General features: G+C 43.0%; 1 protein-coding gene across 8 annotated transcripts in view; it reads left to right on the plus strand.

The window, feature by feature from the left end:
* The first annotated feature begins 3,228 nt into the window (after nt 1-3,228).
* Nucleotides 3,229-18,348, plus strand: part of Rcbtb2 (RCC1 and BTB domain containing protein 2) — a 38,313-nt gene continuing 23,193 nt past the window's right edge. The window contains exons 1-5 of one of the 8 annotated variants that reach the window (XM_021204120.1): nt 3,504-3,909; nt 10,936-11,018; nt 13,805-13,898; nt 14,314-14,377; nt 17,569-17,626. Coding sequence is in view for 7 of the 8 variants with exons in the window: in XM_021204124.1 (XP_021059783.1) it covers nt 14,336-14,377 (42 nt within the window). In the remaining variant the exon portion in view is untranslated. Of the gene's footprint in view, nt 3,314-3,403; nt 3,465-3,503; nt 3,910-4,130; nt 4,533-4,576; nt 5,100-10,935; nt 11,019-13,804; nt 13,899-14,313; nt 14,378-17,568; nt 17,627-18,348 lie in introns of those variants that run through there. The other 7 variants (XM_021204124.1, XM_021204119.1, XM_029541517.1 and 4 more) reach the window with 7 other exon arrangements.

Raw genomic sequence — 18,348 nt, forward strand, 5'->3', positions numbered from 1 at the left:
GGGAAATTAAACTTTGGAGAAAACAGAGGGCAAGGAACTTGCTTTCCTCAATTAATAAGTTGCATGGAACAGAAGAGGCAGGAGATGGAATTTATAGATTAAAGGGGAGATGTGAGGATTATAATCCAATCACCATGTCTGAGTTCCTTCCAGTCCCAAGTCAACCTGCTAGTGAATCATGGTACTTTTTAAGTAGTGAGGACTTGGACCATGACAGAGGGTTGGATGGCCAAGGAACCAATGTTAGTTTTTGTGGGTGTGATAATATTTTGATTAGAACTTTTAAGATTCTTTATCTTTTAGAGATATTCACTGAAATATTGGTAGATGAATAAGATGTTTCAATATAACATGATGGTGGGGAGAAAAAACTACTTATAAGACAAGGTGGGTCACACAGTACTGACTGTTAAATGAATGTCAATTTTATTTTCCTAGTTAATTATTCTATCTTAACAGATTTTTTTTTTTACTTTTTCCTAAAATTGATAAGAAAAAATGTGGCTTTTGATCTGCTATGCTTTAATTTACTCAAATTTTCTATATATTTATTGAATAAATATATAGGTTATTTCTTGAGTGTATTATGCGAATGGTGGTGTCTTTTCTTTTTCATGTGTTAGAACCTGGTAGCCAATTACAGAGTGGGCCTGCCAGATGTGCTTAGATCATAGGGAAGGGATGAGACTCCAGGGAGCTCCCTCACCCTTTAGTTACATCAGGACAGGGTTAGCTTTTCCACAGTGAGGGGACGAGTATGGTCTACCAAGCAGAGAGCAAGCCTTTAGCAGACACCAGGTCTTCTGATGGTGTCACCCTGGCCTTCTTGACTCCCAAAAATGTGACACTGAGAGGTGTGGGTGATGGCGGCGTGAATGGACAGATGCCATGTTCTCCGGTTATAACCAACCCTGCAGTGATGATCCTTCGACCTGTTTCCATGCCAGGAAAGTCCTGACCGTGAGACCGTTAAGGCAAAGGGCAGACTGTCTACCGGAAATGACTTCCTCTAACAAGCTAAGCTTTGTTATATTTTTAAGACATTTAGGTAACATTTAGGCTTTTGGCTAGCATTCCACTGGGTTTGTGGATTCGTTTTAGAATAGACTCCTTCCTACAGACAAGGGTCTTCACTTTGCCTTGCCCCTGGGTAATTTTAGTTCTCCTCACTGATTATATGTTGACTTTGTAACTGGACATCAGTTCATCCCTAATGACATCCGCAAATGCCTTTGATTTTAATTTCAGTTCATTTCTTAATGGTTTCAAAGTATGGTTAGGTCAGGCCCAAAGTGAGAATGGTTGAGATGGTGTTTGCCCGGAGACCGAGGGAAGCCCAGACTTGCTGGTCTCCTTCTCTGAAGTCTCTAGATGGACACAGTAAGCAAAGCACGCGGACGAGATCACTGCTTCAGGCTTCATACAGGCTGATGGTAAGCTGGTGCAAATGAGACCACAACATTGTGCTATAAACATCTACAACACTCAGAGCCCAACCTGCCTGTTGAAATCCGCTCTGCTTGTCCTAGCACTCCACCCTCAACCTCAGTCCTTGTTCTTAAAATACAGGGAAAGCCTACTTTGGAGCACAGCACTGACCAGAAATTTGTGCAACCAACAGTCAAAGAGCATTTTGTTAGGCACCTTGCTGTTTCAGGCACAAGGAAGGAAGAGCTGAAGAAACTAAAATGTCATCTGCCCTTTGGGGGAGGGGTCTGAATGTTTTCTCTTCCCTCCAGCTTTATACAGAGCCGTGAAAAGGGTCACTCCCCGAGTCTGTCACTAGACAGGCACCCTGTGAATGGACAGTATGCTACCCTAGCTCCGTGACAACTCTGCCTTCTAGGACAGACATCCACAAACGCCTCCAAATTTAACTCATCAGAAACTGAAAAGGGGTTAACCATGGTGGTGCATGCCTACAACTGCATCTGAGGGATTGGTTGGTACCAAGAGTTCAACATCAGTTTTAGCCATTTGGTCCCTTGGTCCATCGTCATCATACTCCATCAGGGTACTATGGGGATGCAGCAACCGTATTGGTACATCATCATCATACTCCATCAGGGTACTATGGGGGTGCAGCAACCGTATTGGTACATCGTCATCATACTCCATCAGGGTACTATGGGGGTGCAGCAACCGTATTGGTACATTGTCATCATACTCCATCAGGGTACTATGGGGGTGCAGCAACTGTATCCCTTCACTCCTTAGACATACTCTTAAGAGGTTTATTATTGAGTGAATGTAGCCACGTACTAAATGTTTCTTTGATCAAAAGGACTGTTGAATTCTTTATCACTTTAAATAGTTAATCAAAACTTGCCTACTTCTTTGATTTACTTATAAGAATAACTTTCTTATCATTATAACATATTTAAACCACTGAAATAATCCCTGCATTGATCATGGTATTTATTGTTGGATCCTATTTGATGGTAATTTATTTAGGATTAAAACATTATGTCATCTTTGTCAGGTTTTATCAGCATGTTTTGTGAGATACTGAACAGTGAGATGCGCTATTTTAAAGGCAAAGATTTTGGGTCCATAAACTATTAGGTGACACACCAACCTCACACTTTTTTCTGGTCTTCCACATCTAGTCCTAACTTCATTTTCTTTCTTCTTTAAGCCCAGCCCATTGTTACACTAAGTTCACAGACTGTTGTTTAGCCTAAGCTGAACTTGCAGCCTCCGAACAGTGAACTTGCTCAAGACAAAGTAGGGATCATGCCTGCCTCTTCCCAAAAGCCCTTTGTGGATCCTGTGACCCAGCTTGCAGTTACAAGGATGGCCTTTATTATCTGACCCACTTCTTAAAGTCATTTGGAAAGAAACCACATGGTCAAGAGGTAAAAGAGGCCCTGTGGAATGAAGAGATGGATTTGAGTCACCTCTAATTGTATGGCCTGAGGCAAATTACTCAAATCTCCATTGTCTTCCCCTAAACTGATATATATCATATACATATATGTATATATATCACAATGTTTTAATACATGTATATAATGTGAGGGCAAAATCAAGCAAGGGGGGGAGGGAGGCTATGGTGTTTGAGGCTAACTTGGGCTAATACAGAGCCCCTGTTTCAAAGCCATAACATTATCTCTTCTCTTAGCATTTTCTAGTGCACACTGCTCATAACTGTAGCCACTATGTAGCACAGCAGCTTTCTTTCCGAGCTTGCTCCTCCTAACTGAAATTTGATCACTAGCCCCACAGGCTCCCTTTTCCCTAGTCCCAGTAACCACCTCTCTACTCTCTGTTGGCACGACTTGACTTTTTCAGCGCTCCTTAAATTAGATCCGTAAGTATTTGTGCTGTGTGTCTACTTTAACATCCTCCAGGTTCATTCCAGATCGTCCCAGGTGACAGGATTTCCTTCATTTTAACACCGGACAGCTCTCTGAGCCCTCAAACAAGAGACATCCAGGAGGTGGGCCTCCTGGATGGAGTTGGTAAGACAGGACTAGCGCGTACAGAATGCAATTAGCCTCTTATTTCGCAGCAAGCAGGAAAACCAGCGCCTTTGAATGAAGACCTAAAATCAGAGAGACACAGGTTCCCTGAAATAGGGGCACTGAGCTAGAAAGCGGGGTCCGGCACAGGGTCCCCAGAGAGGCCAGGGTCGCCGGTCCCGGCCGAGGAGGGAGGAGGGGCGCAGCGCGCAGCCCCCTCCCTTCTCTTTGTCCCCGTCCCCTTCCCTCGCTCCCTTGAACTCTCTCCTCCTCTCTCCTGGTTTCTTTTCTCGCTCCCGCGGCCCCCTCCACCCCGCACGGCTGAACTCGAGCTCTGCCCGCCGAGCCCGGGCCGCTTCTGGGGGAGGCGCCAAGTGTCGGCTGTTCTTGGCCCCGGGCGAGCCGTCCCCGCTGCCGGGGAGCGGAAAGGACGCGCGACGCGGAGGTAAGCCTGCGTGTGGGCGGCAGGCTCGGGGCCCCCGGGGGCGAAGGGCTCCCCCTGCGCCCGGCCGGGTGCGCAGCCTCTGCGGGGGCAGGGCGCAGCGCCAACCCACCCGGGCCGGGGCCCGGCGCGCACGCGCGAGCCCGTGGACGAGGTCGCTGCGGTGGCTCCGGGTTCACGTCCCTTCCCGGGCCCTGGGACCGCGCAGCGGTGCGCATGCGCGCAGGCCCAGCCTCGGGGGTCCGTTTTGCGCGTCGTCCCCGAGGCCACGGCTGTGGGGTTCCCGCTTCCAGCTGGGGGGAACCCCTGCTTCCGGTGTCTCCATCCCTTCCGTGCACACGGCGCGGGCTAGCGGTGTCGTCTCCAGGACTTTCCGCTCTTTCCCGCCCGCAGCCGCCTCGCCGACTCCATGGCGGCACACGCTTTAGGCCTTTGGTCCCCAAGTGGAGGGATGGCGGGGAAGGCCTGGCCGTCCTAAGGGGTTTCAGTCCTTTGGGCGCTGCTGAGGCCGGAAGTGGAGGGGTTTAGAGGTGAAAAACTTTCCCGGTGTCCCTTCTCGGCGGCGATGGAACTTCCGCCTGAGTTGAAGCTAGGTTTCCAGCCGACTTTTTGCCTTTCTCTACAAGGTAAAGATTTAACTCGGACTGTAGCAGGGGACACAGAGATGTTTTTTTGCACACCCAGCGATTGCCCTGGCTGCCCGAACTAAGCTTGGCCACATTGGGCCAATGGACGAGATTGTTGTGGCAATCAGAGAGATTTAATAAATGTGGCCACGTTGGGAAAGGGAACAAAGAGAGGTTCTGTGACCCAGGACCCCTTAGAGGCTCTAACTTGAAGTTTCGGTTTAAATCGCGAGCAAGGGGTGTATGTGCAGAGTCAGCCTGGTCCAGGTGTGGTCCGGCCTGTCACTGACCCATCCTGTCTCAGCTTCAGTCACAATTCCTTGGAGTCCAAAGCCTGAAGGGAGAGGCGAACGTGTTTCTCTTTTAGAATATCTTCCATCCTGACAGAACGGTTTTGGCGACGTAATGTCTATTAAAGCCGAATAAAAGAGATCGAGTACACAGCCCTGTGGAACTTGGTTCTTTAGTGCATTCTTGTGATAGTCACTGTTTAACGGTCATTGAGTCCGCTCTGTATTCGCACCTTCCCAGTAAAAATCTGTCACCTCACTGGGCAATGGCATGCAGGTAAGTCAGTTTCCAGGGCTACTATGGAGACTAACAATGCCATAACTTCTGTGCTTTCTAGTCACGTGGTTATGAGTTAAACCGAGAAATCCCGATACTTTCAACTCTTACCTATACACTTTATAAAGAGCAGTCACATCTGTCACAGTGGCAGTGCTGTAGGCCTCAGGGCAGCGCCTTGAAGTAGTCCTTCCTAAAAGGACTTTTCCATTCACCGCAGAAATTGAAGAAGTCAGAATCTTTCATATAGGAGAAACTAGCCAAATAACCTCTACAGATGTGCTCAGAAAAACTACATAGCCAACTTTCCATATCCTTATATTCTGCAACCGTGGTGGATTCAACAAATCTTGAATTGGAAATACTAAGAAAGACCCTTGACTGGACATATAGAATTTGGGGGAGGGGGGTTATTAACAAAATACATCAGCGTTTTAAAATTAGTTTTTTTTTCTTTTAAGACATGTACTTCACTGGCACAAACTGGCCTGAACAACGTGTTAGGGTAGCCCAGGTTGGCCTGGAATTGAAGAATCACAGCTTCAGCTTCTCCAGTATTGAGATCACAGGCACCAAGCCTGGAGGGACAGCAACCACCCACCCAGGATTTACATTGGGTGTTACTTCTAGGGCTGGCCGGAAGTACACAGGAGGGGGTGTGCCTGGCTGTGTGCACATTACAGTTTTTGTAAGTGACTTGAACATTGACAGAGTATAGACTTGCTGAGGTTGGAGTCCTGCAACAGTCTCACTCTCCTCTGGCTTACTGTACCTTAATGTCCCCTGACATGACGTCATGGAGATGACTAGTGTGACGCCATGATTTCAGCGATTCCTAGAGCAGGTTTTATATGAGCTAGACAAATGTAAGCAGCCATTGGCTCTGGTCTGTAGAGGACTTAGAGAAGGCATGGATTATAGGACGTAAAGTGTGCTTCCCTTGAGGTCTTTCATTAAATGAAGTAGATCAGACACTCTGTGCTCAGGCACTAAAAACCATTACTCCTATAGTATAGCTTCAGGGAACTCTCTTATTTCCCTTTGTCCACTGCAGATTATCATATTTAATTCCAGTTTTAACAGATCTGAAGTGAAATTAAAATGCCTAGTAGATATTGCTGTCTTCAAAGTTTATCTGATATTATAACAAATCAAAATTGTTGAGGAAAGGATGCTGGGGAAAAGAATCATCACTGTGGCAGAGAGGCATTAAAGTTTCCGTCCAAGGCTGAAAACAAGTAAGCCCATGTGGGAATGCCTCCTTACGCAGATCAGCCGCCCATCTGTAAGGAAGATTCATAATGTCTGTCATGGGATGCTGCAGGTGACCCTTCTCGCTTCCCTTATCTGGAAGGAGCATGCGTCTCTTTCAGGTGGTGACCTCAGTCTGAAAACATGAGCTGAAGGAGATTGAAAGTACAGTAGATCATTAAACATCAATCTGGCACTCAAGTGTGTGTTTTTAATGTCTTCAGCTCTGCTCATCTAACCTGAGCTAATGTGCATTGTTCTCCCCACCCCCAATACACTTTTGAGCTAACAAGTGCTGATGAATGATAGCTAAACTTCAGTGTTTTCTATATTGTGCCAAGTGTATACAAAAGGATTCCCAAGAGGAAACAAGTGGAGGTCGAGGATCCACTGTGTTCAAGAATCTTGTTGTAGAGCCAAGTCTTTAATAGGATAATAGTTACCTCATCTGTTAATACCTATTTAAGCATTGGATGTATAAGAAATTAAATCTCAAATGGACTTATAAATAGCTCTCTGTGTCAGCTCATGTCATTTATGGAGCAACATAAAATATATTTTCCCACTTGAAGGTGACTTTTTTTTTTTTTTTTTTTTTAATCAAATGTTGAGTTCAGTAATCTGCAGTCTGTCTCAGCATTGCTGTAGTCTGGTTTACCCTAAGCCTCACTGCGAAATTTGGAAACCAAACAGACAATTACAACAGCAGTTACGTGCCACAGTCAGTGCACCCCTTTCTGTACACACTGGGTGGCGCTTCCTTTGACAGTGCACTGGCTTTCCCATTGCTCCTGCATAGTTCTGTCCACTTGGTTATCCACCCTGGTGCACCTAGAAGCTGACTATTGACATTATTTTTATTTGCTAGATGTAATTGTCATCTTGGAGGCTTATGCCTCTGTCTGGTAAGCTAGGCCTAACACTGGAATCTTCTAGCTCCATATAATTTTATCTAGGCCTAGAATGTTTTCAGGCTCTGAAGCTGAATGTTGAATAACCTCACCCTTCCTAGTTCTTTTCTGATTGCAGGCTGGTTGATTCAACTCAGGTTGTTCTGGTTCAAACGCCCCTCAAAGCTGACTGTTTCAATCTGACTTCTCTCTGGGCCACTGACTGAATTGCTCTGCTTGGCCTCATATGCTTGGCAATATGTTCTAGTCTTCTGCCCCTTCTCATTCTGTCTTGTTCTCTCTTCGCCTATCTCCAGCTTGTTCTCCCTGCAAACTGTAACTCTCCTGGTAGAGCTGCCTCCTCTCACTCTCCCTGTGCTGTTCCTCCTTAGGTCCCCTCTCTTTCCTTTCATGAGTTGGGTGTATTCTGTCGCTGACTCACTCTCTCTGTCTGCCACTCAGTTAGAAGTCATTTTCAAAGATGGGTGCTTTTCTAGAAACTAACTTTACCTTCTTTGTTTGGGACTAAAGGTATGTACTAAGGGTATGTCTGCATTCCAGCCAGAGGGATTAAATGTGCATGCTAAAGACTGAGCCACACCACAACTGGGATTTTTTTTTTCTTTTTTCTGTAAATAGCCTCAGGGCCCACAGTGTGACCAAACATCTTGCAGCAGTCAGGTGTCTTGCTATTATCACTTGTGACTTCGAGCATCTCATTCAAGAGGAGCTGAATTATAAGCAATGCAGTTGACCAACTGAGGCTGTGTTTTGTCACCTTATATACTTACATTACCTGTAACTCAGGGATGACACTAATAAAAGGAAATGATACTGTTTGATTACTCAGTGAACATGTTTGGGGACCCCCATGGGCATTCGCTTTGTCTATAGCTTCCTTACATACTGATACTGTAAACCCTGTTCTCCTGCACTGCCTTTCGTTGACTCAGTAAGGAGCGTCTCAGATGGGAGAACTTGCCAGTAGCATTGAGTTCTATATCACAAGGAAAATGCGTTATGTCCCTCAAGCGTGGCTTTAGAGCTGATCTCATGGAATTGAATTTAAAAGTAAATCTTAGATTTCTCTGAGGAAATCCTCCTCTTTTTTATTTTCTTCTGAGGTTACTTCTCATAGATAACTATCAGCATTTAGAAGCTTCTGGTCAGCCCTTAGCTCTTCAGGCTGTCTGCAGCACTTGAGAGATGGCTCTTCTGTCTTTACAGTTATGTTCTTTTACACCTTTGTTTCCACTCCCTGGAAATGCAGACAGTAAGACAGTATTAGTCATGTGACTTAGGCACATGAACATGTGCTCCATCATCATCCTAACTCCTTTGTGTGTCCCTTGTTCCTAAGTAATGTGCCACGCTGTGCCGCAGACAACTCATTAGTAACAATTACTTCACTAACAGTGTTCTTTGTAGGGATGTGAAGTATTCATGCTGTTCCCTCCAAGCGTTGGAAGGAATATGTGGGTCATGTTATATTCTTTTTGTTTACCAGTCTTCAGCTTTGTTGTTACTAACAGTGTAGAAAAAAAACGTAAAAAATATAATATATTCAAATGAGGAGTTGCCTGTCTCAAACAAGGATAATTTAGAAACAGGCTATCAAACTATACAAGTTTAAGAAAACAGCTACAATAAAAAAAAAATAGCAAAAAGGATGACCCTAGTTGATACTCATTTGGCTTTGCAGAATTACTAGTGAATTATTGGAACCCGGGCTCCTGGGTTTCCAGCTATGAGCCTTGGAAAGTGGACACAGGGGCAGGACACAGGGGCAGGAGCTTCCTCTGGTAGAAGGCCTTCCTTTCTCATCTTGGTTTGTATCTCCAGGAACAAACAGTGATATCCCATAAAGTTATTTTTATTATTTTAAACAAAATGAGATGTAGAGGAAACTGTTTGCAGAGTGTACTATGGAGTATGTATATGAGCCAGTTATGGAGTATATATATGAGCCAAGTCATAGCCTGCTATGGAATATGTAAATAAGCTGTCATACCGCCTGCTATGGAGTATATATATGTGCCATGTTGTATAGCCTGCAGGAGGATGCAGAAGCAGTGAAATTCCATGCAGTGGAGTAGTAAGGGCACCCACTGTGGTCCCCACTACTGGGACCAACTTACTGTTGGTATGACACTGTTACTCTGAAAAGTTGTCCAATATGGATATCCACCTCTATTCTGGTCCTTCAGAAACACTGCCTTGCTTTACGAAGAGGGGAGACTCCTGGAAGCCAGTATAGAGCAGAAATAGAAAACATTTGTGTTATCCTAGCATAACTGATATGAAACATTTTTTTTCCCTAGCTCAGAGTCTCCTTGACAGGCATTTAGAATGCTGTATTGTTCTATCGTATTAATTTATTTTTAAAACGGCAGAGGAAGTCTTGGTTTAGAAGTCATCATTATCAATATTCTATGAAATTCCTGGTAAAGGTAGAGTCAAAATGGTGGTACTCTGATTTTAGTATTGATTAACATCATCCTACTTACAGACTGGCCTTGAACCAGTTGCCTCCCAAAGCCCACCTCCAAACACTGCTCCACTTGGGACCACACTGAACACATGAGTTTTGAGGGTAAATGTGTGAAATTCATCCCATAACAGTGTCCATATATACATCAAATAGATAGATAAATAGATAGATAGATAGATAGATATAGATAGATAGATAGATAGATAGATAGATAGATAGATAGATAGATAAAAAATAAATAAATGAATGATGTGGTGATCCAAACACTGTGGAGATGTTCTTCAGAGTGCAAACTGACTGAACTAATTGTGTGCCTTTTACCCCTATACAAGTATGCCACTGTCCCCAGGTGCTGTGCCTTGTTAGTTTCTAAGGGCCGAGGGGACAAGGTTGAGCTCATTGTGTTTGTTGTCTCTGATGAATCCTGTGATGAACGTGAGCATCTTTAGCCCCTTGGCAGCAGTCAGTTCTGGATGCTGCCACCATCTTCTCTCATGTTGTGCCTGTCATAGTTTACATTTCTCCACAAATCTACTACTCTTTGTGGTCTGTGCATCCATGTCTTATTTAAGAAAGCTCTTGCTGGGTGAGAGGCATAGGCCTATACACATAGCACTGGGGAGGTTGATTCAGGAAGATTCCAGGTTTGAAGGCAGCCTGGGCTGTATAAGGAGGTAGTTGTTGGCCCGCTTGGGCTGTACAAAAGGAACCTGTCTCAAAAACAAACACAAATCTTCCCGGACATGTGAAAAGTCTGGCTTTATATTTCATGTGACTCCTTTTTTGCTGATGAGTACAGTTAGAGCGTACTGTGTGCCTGGATGTGATGGCTTCTGTACTCAGGGGGTAGAGCAGGGGATCTAGAGTTTGATTTACATGGTCAATTCCAGGTCAGTCAAGGCTACATAGTGAGACCCTGTCTCAAAATCCAAAGCCCAACTTTGTTAATACATATTTTTGTACTTGTTTCATTGTTCACACTGTTAAAACGCTGTCTTAAAACTTATAAAAATATATCCAGAAGTTGCATTTTATCATTTTAATATTTTATATTTATGTACCTCTACTGCTATCTTTTTTAATAAGAGAGATGATACAATTTAAGAAACATTTCCCTTAATAAATAATGGATTGTTAACTTTGGAAAATTGCATATTTTCTTTTTTCAATTTCTCTAATAGAATTTATATGTTTTTATTTTTAGTCACATTAACTTTTTCTGGAAGACAGCTTTGCAAGAAATCTAGTCGGACCAACTTTCAGGCTCCAGAACATTCCACCAACCAGGTACAGACACTTGTAGCGGGGATGCTCCTAGCCACTCTGTGTAAGGTATCTGGGATGTGCACAGGAAGACTATGACCCCAGCAGTAGGAGCGGGCAGACCAGCTGTAATGTCATCATTTACAAGGCTCTCGCTCGAGGACACTCGAGTTACAAATATTTCACACAGCCAAATCTCAGAATGTTTTGGGTAATTTTGCGGTTTTGGTTAGGCCACACTGGTGGCTGGCCCCTGGCCCGTGCTTGTGACTGATGGGTGGCAGGTTGGACATGCCTGCTGAGAGGGTCCAAGAGCTTGGAAGCACTCGTAGCTTTCATTCTAAGTTCTGATCTGACCGGGTAGTGCTATTGGTGAGGTTCCTGAAGCATCCTAAACTAAAGACAGTGATTGTACCTTCTTCCTATGATTATGGTCTGGATATTGCAGAGAATAAGAGAAGGACCATCGCGCACTCTAAATGTCAGTGTACCATACACCAGTCATGTGTTTTACAGGTCACAGTAGAAGAATCATGCAGGTGGCAGAGACAGCTGACAGCTATAACCCCCTACACACACACACACACACACACACACACACACACACACGCTGTATCCCGAATGGTACAAATCAGGGTTATTAGTTTTCTCTGTTGTAGTTGTTACTTTGACATGGTAGAAAACAAGTCTACCATCTTTTTAAAAATAAAACTAAATGTGTTTACATTATTTCATATTATTAATTTGTCTTGAGTTATTTTTGAACTTTGACTAACTCTGAATAACATGAAATTGTTAACATTCTAGTTAATCCTGATTGGCTCTTATGAATACTTCCTCTTTGAATATGTTATTTCCTTATGCTATGCATACAGTTACATTTTAACCTGATTAATTTAGTAAACAGAATGGACTATTATTACCAACGTTCTTAAGGAGTTGATTATATTTACAGCGATCAAAGAAAGATATAGCTAAGAGCCATTTTTACTACATAAGACTCTGAGGACTCCTAGTCACTGATGGAGGTTCCCTCGCCTAAGGAGGCCTAAGGAGCAGCGAGGGCAGCGAGGGAGGGCGGCGAGGGAGGGCGGCGAGGGCGGCGACCTCTGTTTGCTCCTTCTACCTTTCCTACGACCCTCCTCCCAACTGCAAACTCTTTTCCTCTCCTCTTCCTAATCATAAATTCCCTTCCTGTCTCTTCCATCTTATTTTTATTTCTGTGATGTCGGCGTTGAACCCAGAACCTCACCCATGTGCTCTCATTGAGCTATGCCCCTAAGCCCAAATCTCTTTTCTTTTTTAAAAATTTCTCATTCTAGTAAATTTAGTCTTAAATATGAAAAAGGTATTTCCAGATAGGTTGAGGCGTCAAGAGAGGGGAAGAGCACCCTTAAGTGCTTAGGCCAGGGATTGTTTCTCAGTGGTGGCCATGCTTGCTCTGCATGTCCCAGACCCTGGGACTGACCCCTGGCACTGGGGTGTGGGAGGGAACCCCAGGAGGCATGCCAGATTCTAATATAAAGGCCCTATTTTCCATATCTTGGAACATAATGTATATGTGTCATATGTCCTGGTGGCTCTAGTAACAAAGGATTGTGGTCTCCTCTCTTGAACAAGCTTGCCAGTTAATAGAGAAAACAAGTCACATAGTGTGAGGCAGAACATGTGGAGAGTGCCACTCTTGAGGTTGCAAAGAGAGAAGGCTATTGGGTGAGTCAGGAGGCACAGCAGTAATGGTTACAGTAGGGTTTAAAGAAAATTAGGATTCCAGCAGATCTGCTGAAGTGCTATAATATATGATGTTGATTAACTATAGCAAAAATATTTTACCAAGTCAAATCATGTAAGTTGACAAGAGAGAAACTTCGAGTGATCTCTCTTTTGGTTTTAGTTTTGGGTATGCAAATGGTCTGCCCATGAATTTCACCTTCAGCCCCTAAGTAAGCTTTTAAATATAAGCAGGTCTTTTTAAAACTGACTTTTCAAACATTAGAAAGAATTATTTGTCATTGTTTTAAATTCAAATTTTCTGAATGCATTAGTCTTTATAAGACCATTTACGGTTGAGAAAAAATTACAAATTTCATCATGGACATATAAAACACTGATAAGGGGCATGGTGACATTTGATTATTTTTAATCTATCTTTTTTGACTTTTAGTGACTGAAGCAAATACCAGATAAGACGCTGGGAAAGCAGTGCTTGCAGGATGCATTGCATTGAAGTAATCAGAGCAAACCTAATACGTTAGAAAACAGTGTCCATTACTAAAGGCAGTTTTGTTTGTCTTTTATTTTCTTTGACAGGGTTTCTCTGTGTAGCCCTGACTGTCCTGGAACTCATTCTGTAGATGAGGCTGGCCTCAAACTCACAGAGATCCACCTGCCTCTGCCTCCGCCTCCGCCTCCGCCTCCGCCTCCGCCTCCGCCTCCGCCTCCGCCTCCGCCTCCGCCTCCGCCTCCGCCTCTGCCTCTTGAGTGCTGAAACTAAATATAGTTTTATTAAATTGACTTTCAGAGGGAAATACTGCTTCCTTTATATTGTGTTTGAGCCACAGTGAAGAGTCTGCATGTCTTCTGTAGGGCTGTCCTGCTGTCACCTGAGCTCCTGTTGTCACTTTGATGTGACAGCGGGAAGTTACTAAGCAAAGAGTATTCAATGATCTTGCTACATACTTGATAGCTTCTGTTTCAGCCTTTTTGTTATTGTTGTTGTTGTTAAAGTCCAGGGTGACAAAGCTGCATTCTTTCTTTCAGCTGTTCATTCATTCATTTCATTCATTTCTCCTTTGTTTGTTTTTCTCCAGCTTAGCAGATCATACAGTCTTCAGGAGCTGAGAGCTGATAAGTCTTTTCTTCACTGTGATTTGAAACTTTGCAGTCTCAGAAAAGCTGACCAAGGTGTGGAATTTTTCTTTTCTCTATCAATAGAAAAGTCATCTGTGAGATGGGAATTCCTGAGCACTTCCTTGTAAACAGAAGGACCTCTGTTTCTGCAGGATGTTCCAGACTTTAAGGTTGATTCCCTTAGGAGCTCCTGAACAGGAAAAACCATTTGTAGGGCTTAGAGCTGTTGCCTCCCATGCTAAGGCTTAATTCTGCTGTCATCCGCTCACCATATTGGGGCTTCTTTTCCCTGTTAATTAGAAGCAGCATAACTTGGGATGTCTGGCACAAGGGCTCTCTTTGTTGCCCAGGCGTCTCTAATTCCTTAGCCTTCCAAATGCTGAGGATACAGGAACCTGCTTAATGTGGCAGTTTCTGTGAGCCTTCATGTGGCATGGCCTCCTGATTTTACCACCTACTTTTTCCTCAGGGACTGCACAGGACTGATCCATATGGAAGAAGAAGTGCCTGGTTTCTATGGAGAAAGTGGCAAGGTTAGAACAAAAGCATGCCTTGTAGCTTTTCTGTTGCATGAAACATAACTACTGTTCACCTGGTGAGGAGAGCAGGGAGATCACAGAAGTGTTCCTAGGAGATCCTGGTAGTGTGGTGCCTGACATACCAATACATAATTGTATGGGGACATAGGATGTGGATGGGACCAGCAAGGAGCTGACCTAGGAGGTTGAGAAAGGGCTTCCTGGGATGGTGGCATTTGGACTTGATAAGGACATAAGCATCTCTTCACAGATGACTGGTAAAAGGCTTTGCTTAAATAATGTTTATTCCTTTCCCAAATATTAAAAAACAAATAAAAATAGTCATAGAAGCTACGCTTCCAACTCACTGTGCTCTTTTATTCTTTCCCATCACATTTGAACATTACAGTCAACCAGCTTAAGTCAATGCAGTATCCAGTGATGGTGTTTCCCACCCAGTATCCAGTGATAATGTTTTCCATCCAGTATCCAGCGAATATTATTCCCCATCTTGTATCCAGTGGACATTGTTTTGCACCCTATATCCAGTGGATATTGTTTTGCATCCTGTATCTTGTAGATATTGTTTGACATCCTGTATCTAGTAGATATTGTTTCACATATTTCAGCCTGCCTGTTGATTGCTATCTTATGTCTTACGATATTTACAAACTATATGCTCACCTCCATGAAACAGTTTAATATTGAGTGTTACTTTCTTTGTCATTTTTCTACTTGAGAAAATAGAAAAGGTAAAATTCAATAAATTATAATAATTATATAAAACTAGCATAGTGTACAGAACAACCTGACTTTTGAAATTCAAACACATGCTGACATGAATGTTATGGGTGAATCCTTGTAGGAATTTATAAAAGTAACTTACAAACTACTGATAAAGATTGAGAAACTTACAAAATGTACTAGAGGACTGACTGGAGAGATGGCACAGCAATTAGGAGTGCCTGTTGCTCTTGCCAAGGACTAGAGTTTTTGGTTCTCAAACTCTTGGTTCACGATCGTCTATAACTCCAGCTTCAGAGGAACTAAGGCCTACTCATCTCCATGGCCATATGTCTGTCTCCTCTCCCTCTCCCTCTCCCTCTCCCCCCTCTCTCTCTATATACACACATACACACACACACACACACACACACACATACACACACAAAATGTGTGAATAGAAAAATTCCTACTTCCTTCTGGGAACAGATTTCATAAAATTAAACAAATGAATTCACAGAAACAGCAGTGAAATTACTTTACTATATACAAAATGTTACCTCTAGGAAATCTACAAAAGGTGAGGTATTGCATGTATTTTTTTAAGACATTGTTTTACTAGGCACACCCAACATGTTGTTTTGATTCTTCTATATAGACTGTAGTTTAAACTGAATTGTGACAGCTTGCCAGTTTGCTGTGCTCATACAGCGGATTTCTCAGTAGATACAGAGCCTGTTTGGTCCAGACCGTACACCCAGACTAATAAGGTGTATCTTAGTCTCTAATTCATGGCAGGTGAATTTCTGGTAGTATATTTTCCTTGTCATAGTTAATATCTCATTACTTGCCTTTTGCAAAGAGATGCCCGCTACAGGTAGGGGCAGTGGATAGGAGGTGAATTAAGTAGTGTAAGAACTCCAAAGGAAGTGATTATGTAGTCGGGAGAGTACCTGGACAACCTAGGAACTAAATTCCAGAGATACTGTCTTAATGATGAATATTGTGAGACTCAGTTTCCTACATTTTCTTGCTCATGACCATTTGTCTTAGGGTTTCTGTTCTGTGACACAGCATCACGACCATAAGCAAGTTAAGGAGAAAGGCGTTTATTTTTGCTTAGACATTCACATCACAGAGCATCACTGAGTAAGCCAGGCCAGATACTCGGTGCAAGAGCTTGAAGGCAGGAGCTGATGTAGAGGCCATGTCAGGGTTCGGTTTACTGGCTTGCTACTGCCTTGCTTCCGGCTTGCCCACTTTGTTTCCTTATATACCCCAGGCCCAATGGTGGCACCCTCCACAATGGGCTGGCCCTCCTACCATCAGTCATAAATCAAGAAAATGTCCTATGGACTTGTTCACAGGCCAAGTCTAAGGAGACAGGTTTTTGCTTAAGATTTCTTCTTCACAGATGACCTCAGCTATTGTGTCAAGTTGATACAGACACTGGCCAGCACACCAGCTCTTCAGACAACCCTCACCTGACAGCGGGAGACTAAAATGTAGACATTTCTGGCACACAGAATGGTTGATGCATGCTCGAGGCCCCTACATGTGCTGTGCAGTAAATCTTTGTATGTTGTGTCTCATGAGTGTCCTGGAACAAAATGCTACAGTTCCATTCAGCTACTATTAAATATTGTCTCCAAATAGTATATGCATTTATAAATTAAGCTATCAGTCTGCTATGTAATAGTTCCTTCATGGACTTAAAAGGTGGATTTTATATGGCTGCTGCCAAGCATCTTGCTGTCTAACAGATTTGAAAAGCAATAATGTACTCACATGTCTAGTGTGCTTGAACTATTTGTGGCTACTTTCCATTAGATTGTCACCTCCTAGGAAGGAATGGTGGTGTCTTATTTTGTGTCTTTAATTCAGTAATTCTATCTTACATGACATTTCCCTGCTCAGTAGCATTTCTTAACAACTGTAGGACTGCAGATTGCATGAACCTCATTCACACATTGGAATCTTCGTGTTCAGAGAATCGTGACCTGAATACTATGCATATCTGTACAAGTTGATCAAGGAGCTGGTTCAATGAATAACTTGTAGACACGGGTTTAGGAAGTGGTTAGAATTTACAACTTGATTCTTGGTATCCAGAAAGCCACTTGATTTTGTAGCAAGGGCCAGGATAAAATCTCAAAGCATGCTTGAAAGGAGAAACTGCTGAGGTAGTAAGTAGCCAGTTACTGCATCTTGGCAATGCATGTGAAGCAGCCATTAAGGCTCTGTGAGGGTGGTGCACTGTGCCCTGAGGGGAACTCTTTACCCAGCTCTCAGGTGTGCACGCATGGGCCTTCCTTCTCCTGCACCTTGAAGGTACTGATCTTGTGGGATTGTGTAGCGAAATCTAGATCCTGATTACTGTGAAGACTAGAGAGAATATATAAAAACCATAGAAGACCACTAATAACATCTCCATTAGATTCTTTATGCCATGTTTCAAATTTTACTCTTCTTAAAATTTACAGAAGGAAAACAAATTAAGCAGACCTCATAGGAAATAAGATTCCTTCATGATATGAGGAGGTAGGTACTTTAAAATAGAATCTTAGATTAGAATCTCACAACACAGGTCTGTTATCTGTGAACCAGCTTTCAGCAAGTCACTCTTTTTCCAGGAGACAAAATACATAGAAAGAATTCTGGTTTTATGTTAAAATTCTTTGATTTCCAAGTTAATATAACGTCATCCTATAAAGTCTTCAGTTTCCTGAAATACCTATAATGAGTGTAGGGACCTAGCCCACATCACTGCAGTTTCTTGTACATGTGAGATTTAAAAACAATGCCAGATTCCAAAGTGAGGTTTATTTTTGTATGCCCACTGTTTGGCAAAATGCTCTGGTATTTAAAGTGACTGAAGAAACAGTAATTACTACTTCAGAATTGAGCAGAGGGAGACAGCCATTGCTGTTGTCCCAGATATGAAAGTAGAAGGTGTCGTTCTGGCCATAGGGCTAGCCTGAGGAAACATGGGGCAGAGAACTTTTTCTTCATTTAATTAATACCAACTGTGTACCAACCTTCATTCAAGGCATCTCATGGTGTCATGATGGGAGAGAATTTATATATGTATATTTTTAGAATGTAAAAGTTAAGTATATAAGTAAAACTCTCCAGTGTACAGACAATTGAAACCGCTTTATGACATATGTATAGTCCTAGGAGAGAGGGGCGTATGCTCATGAAGTTACCATGCACTGTTGGGGTTTTTGTGAACCTCCAAGATTATGCACCAAAGTTCAATA

The sequence above is a fragment of the Mus pahari genome, chromosome 8 (genome assembly GCF_900095145.1).
Source record: "Mus pahari chromosome 8, PAHARI_EIJ_v1.1, whole genome shotgun sequence".
NCBI classification, from domain to species: Eukaryota; Metazoa; Chordata; class Mammalia; order Rodentia; family Muridae; genus Mus; species Mus pahari.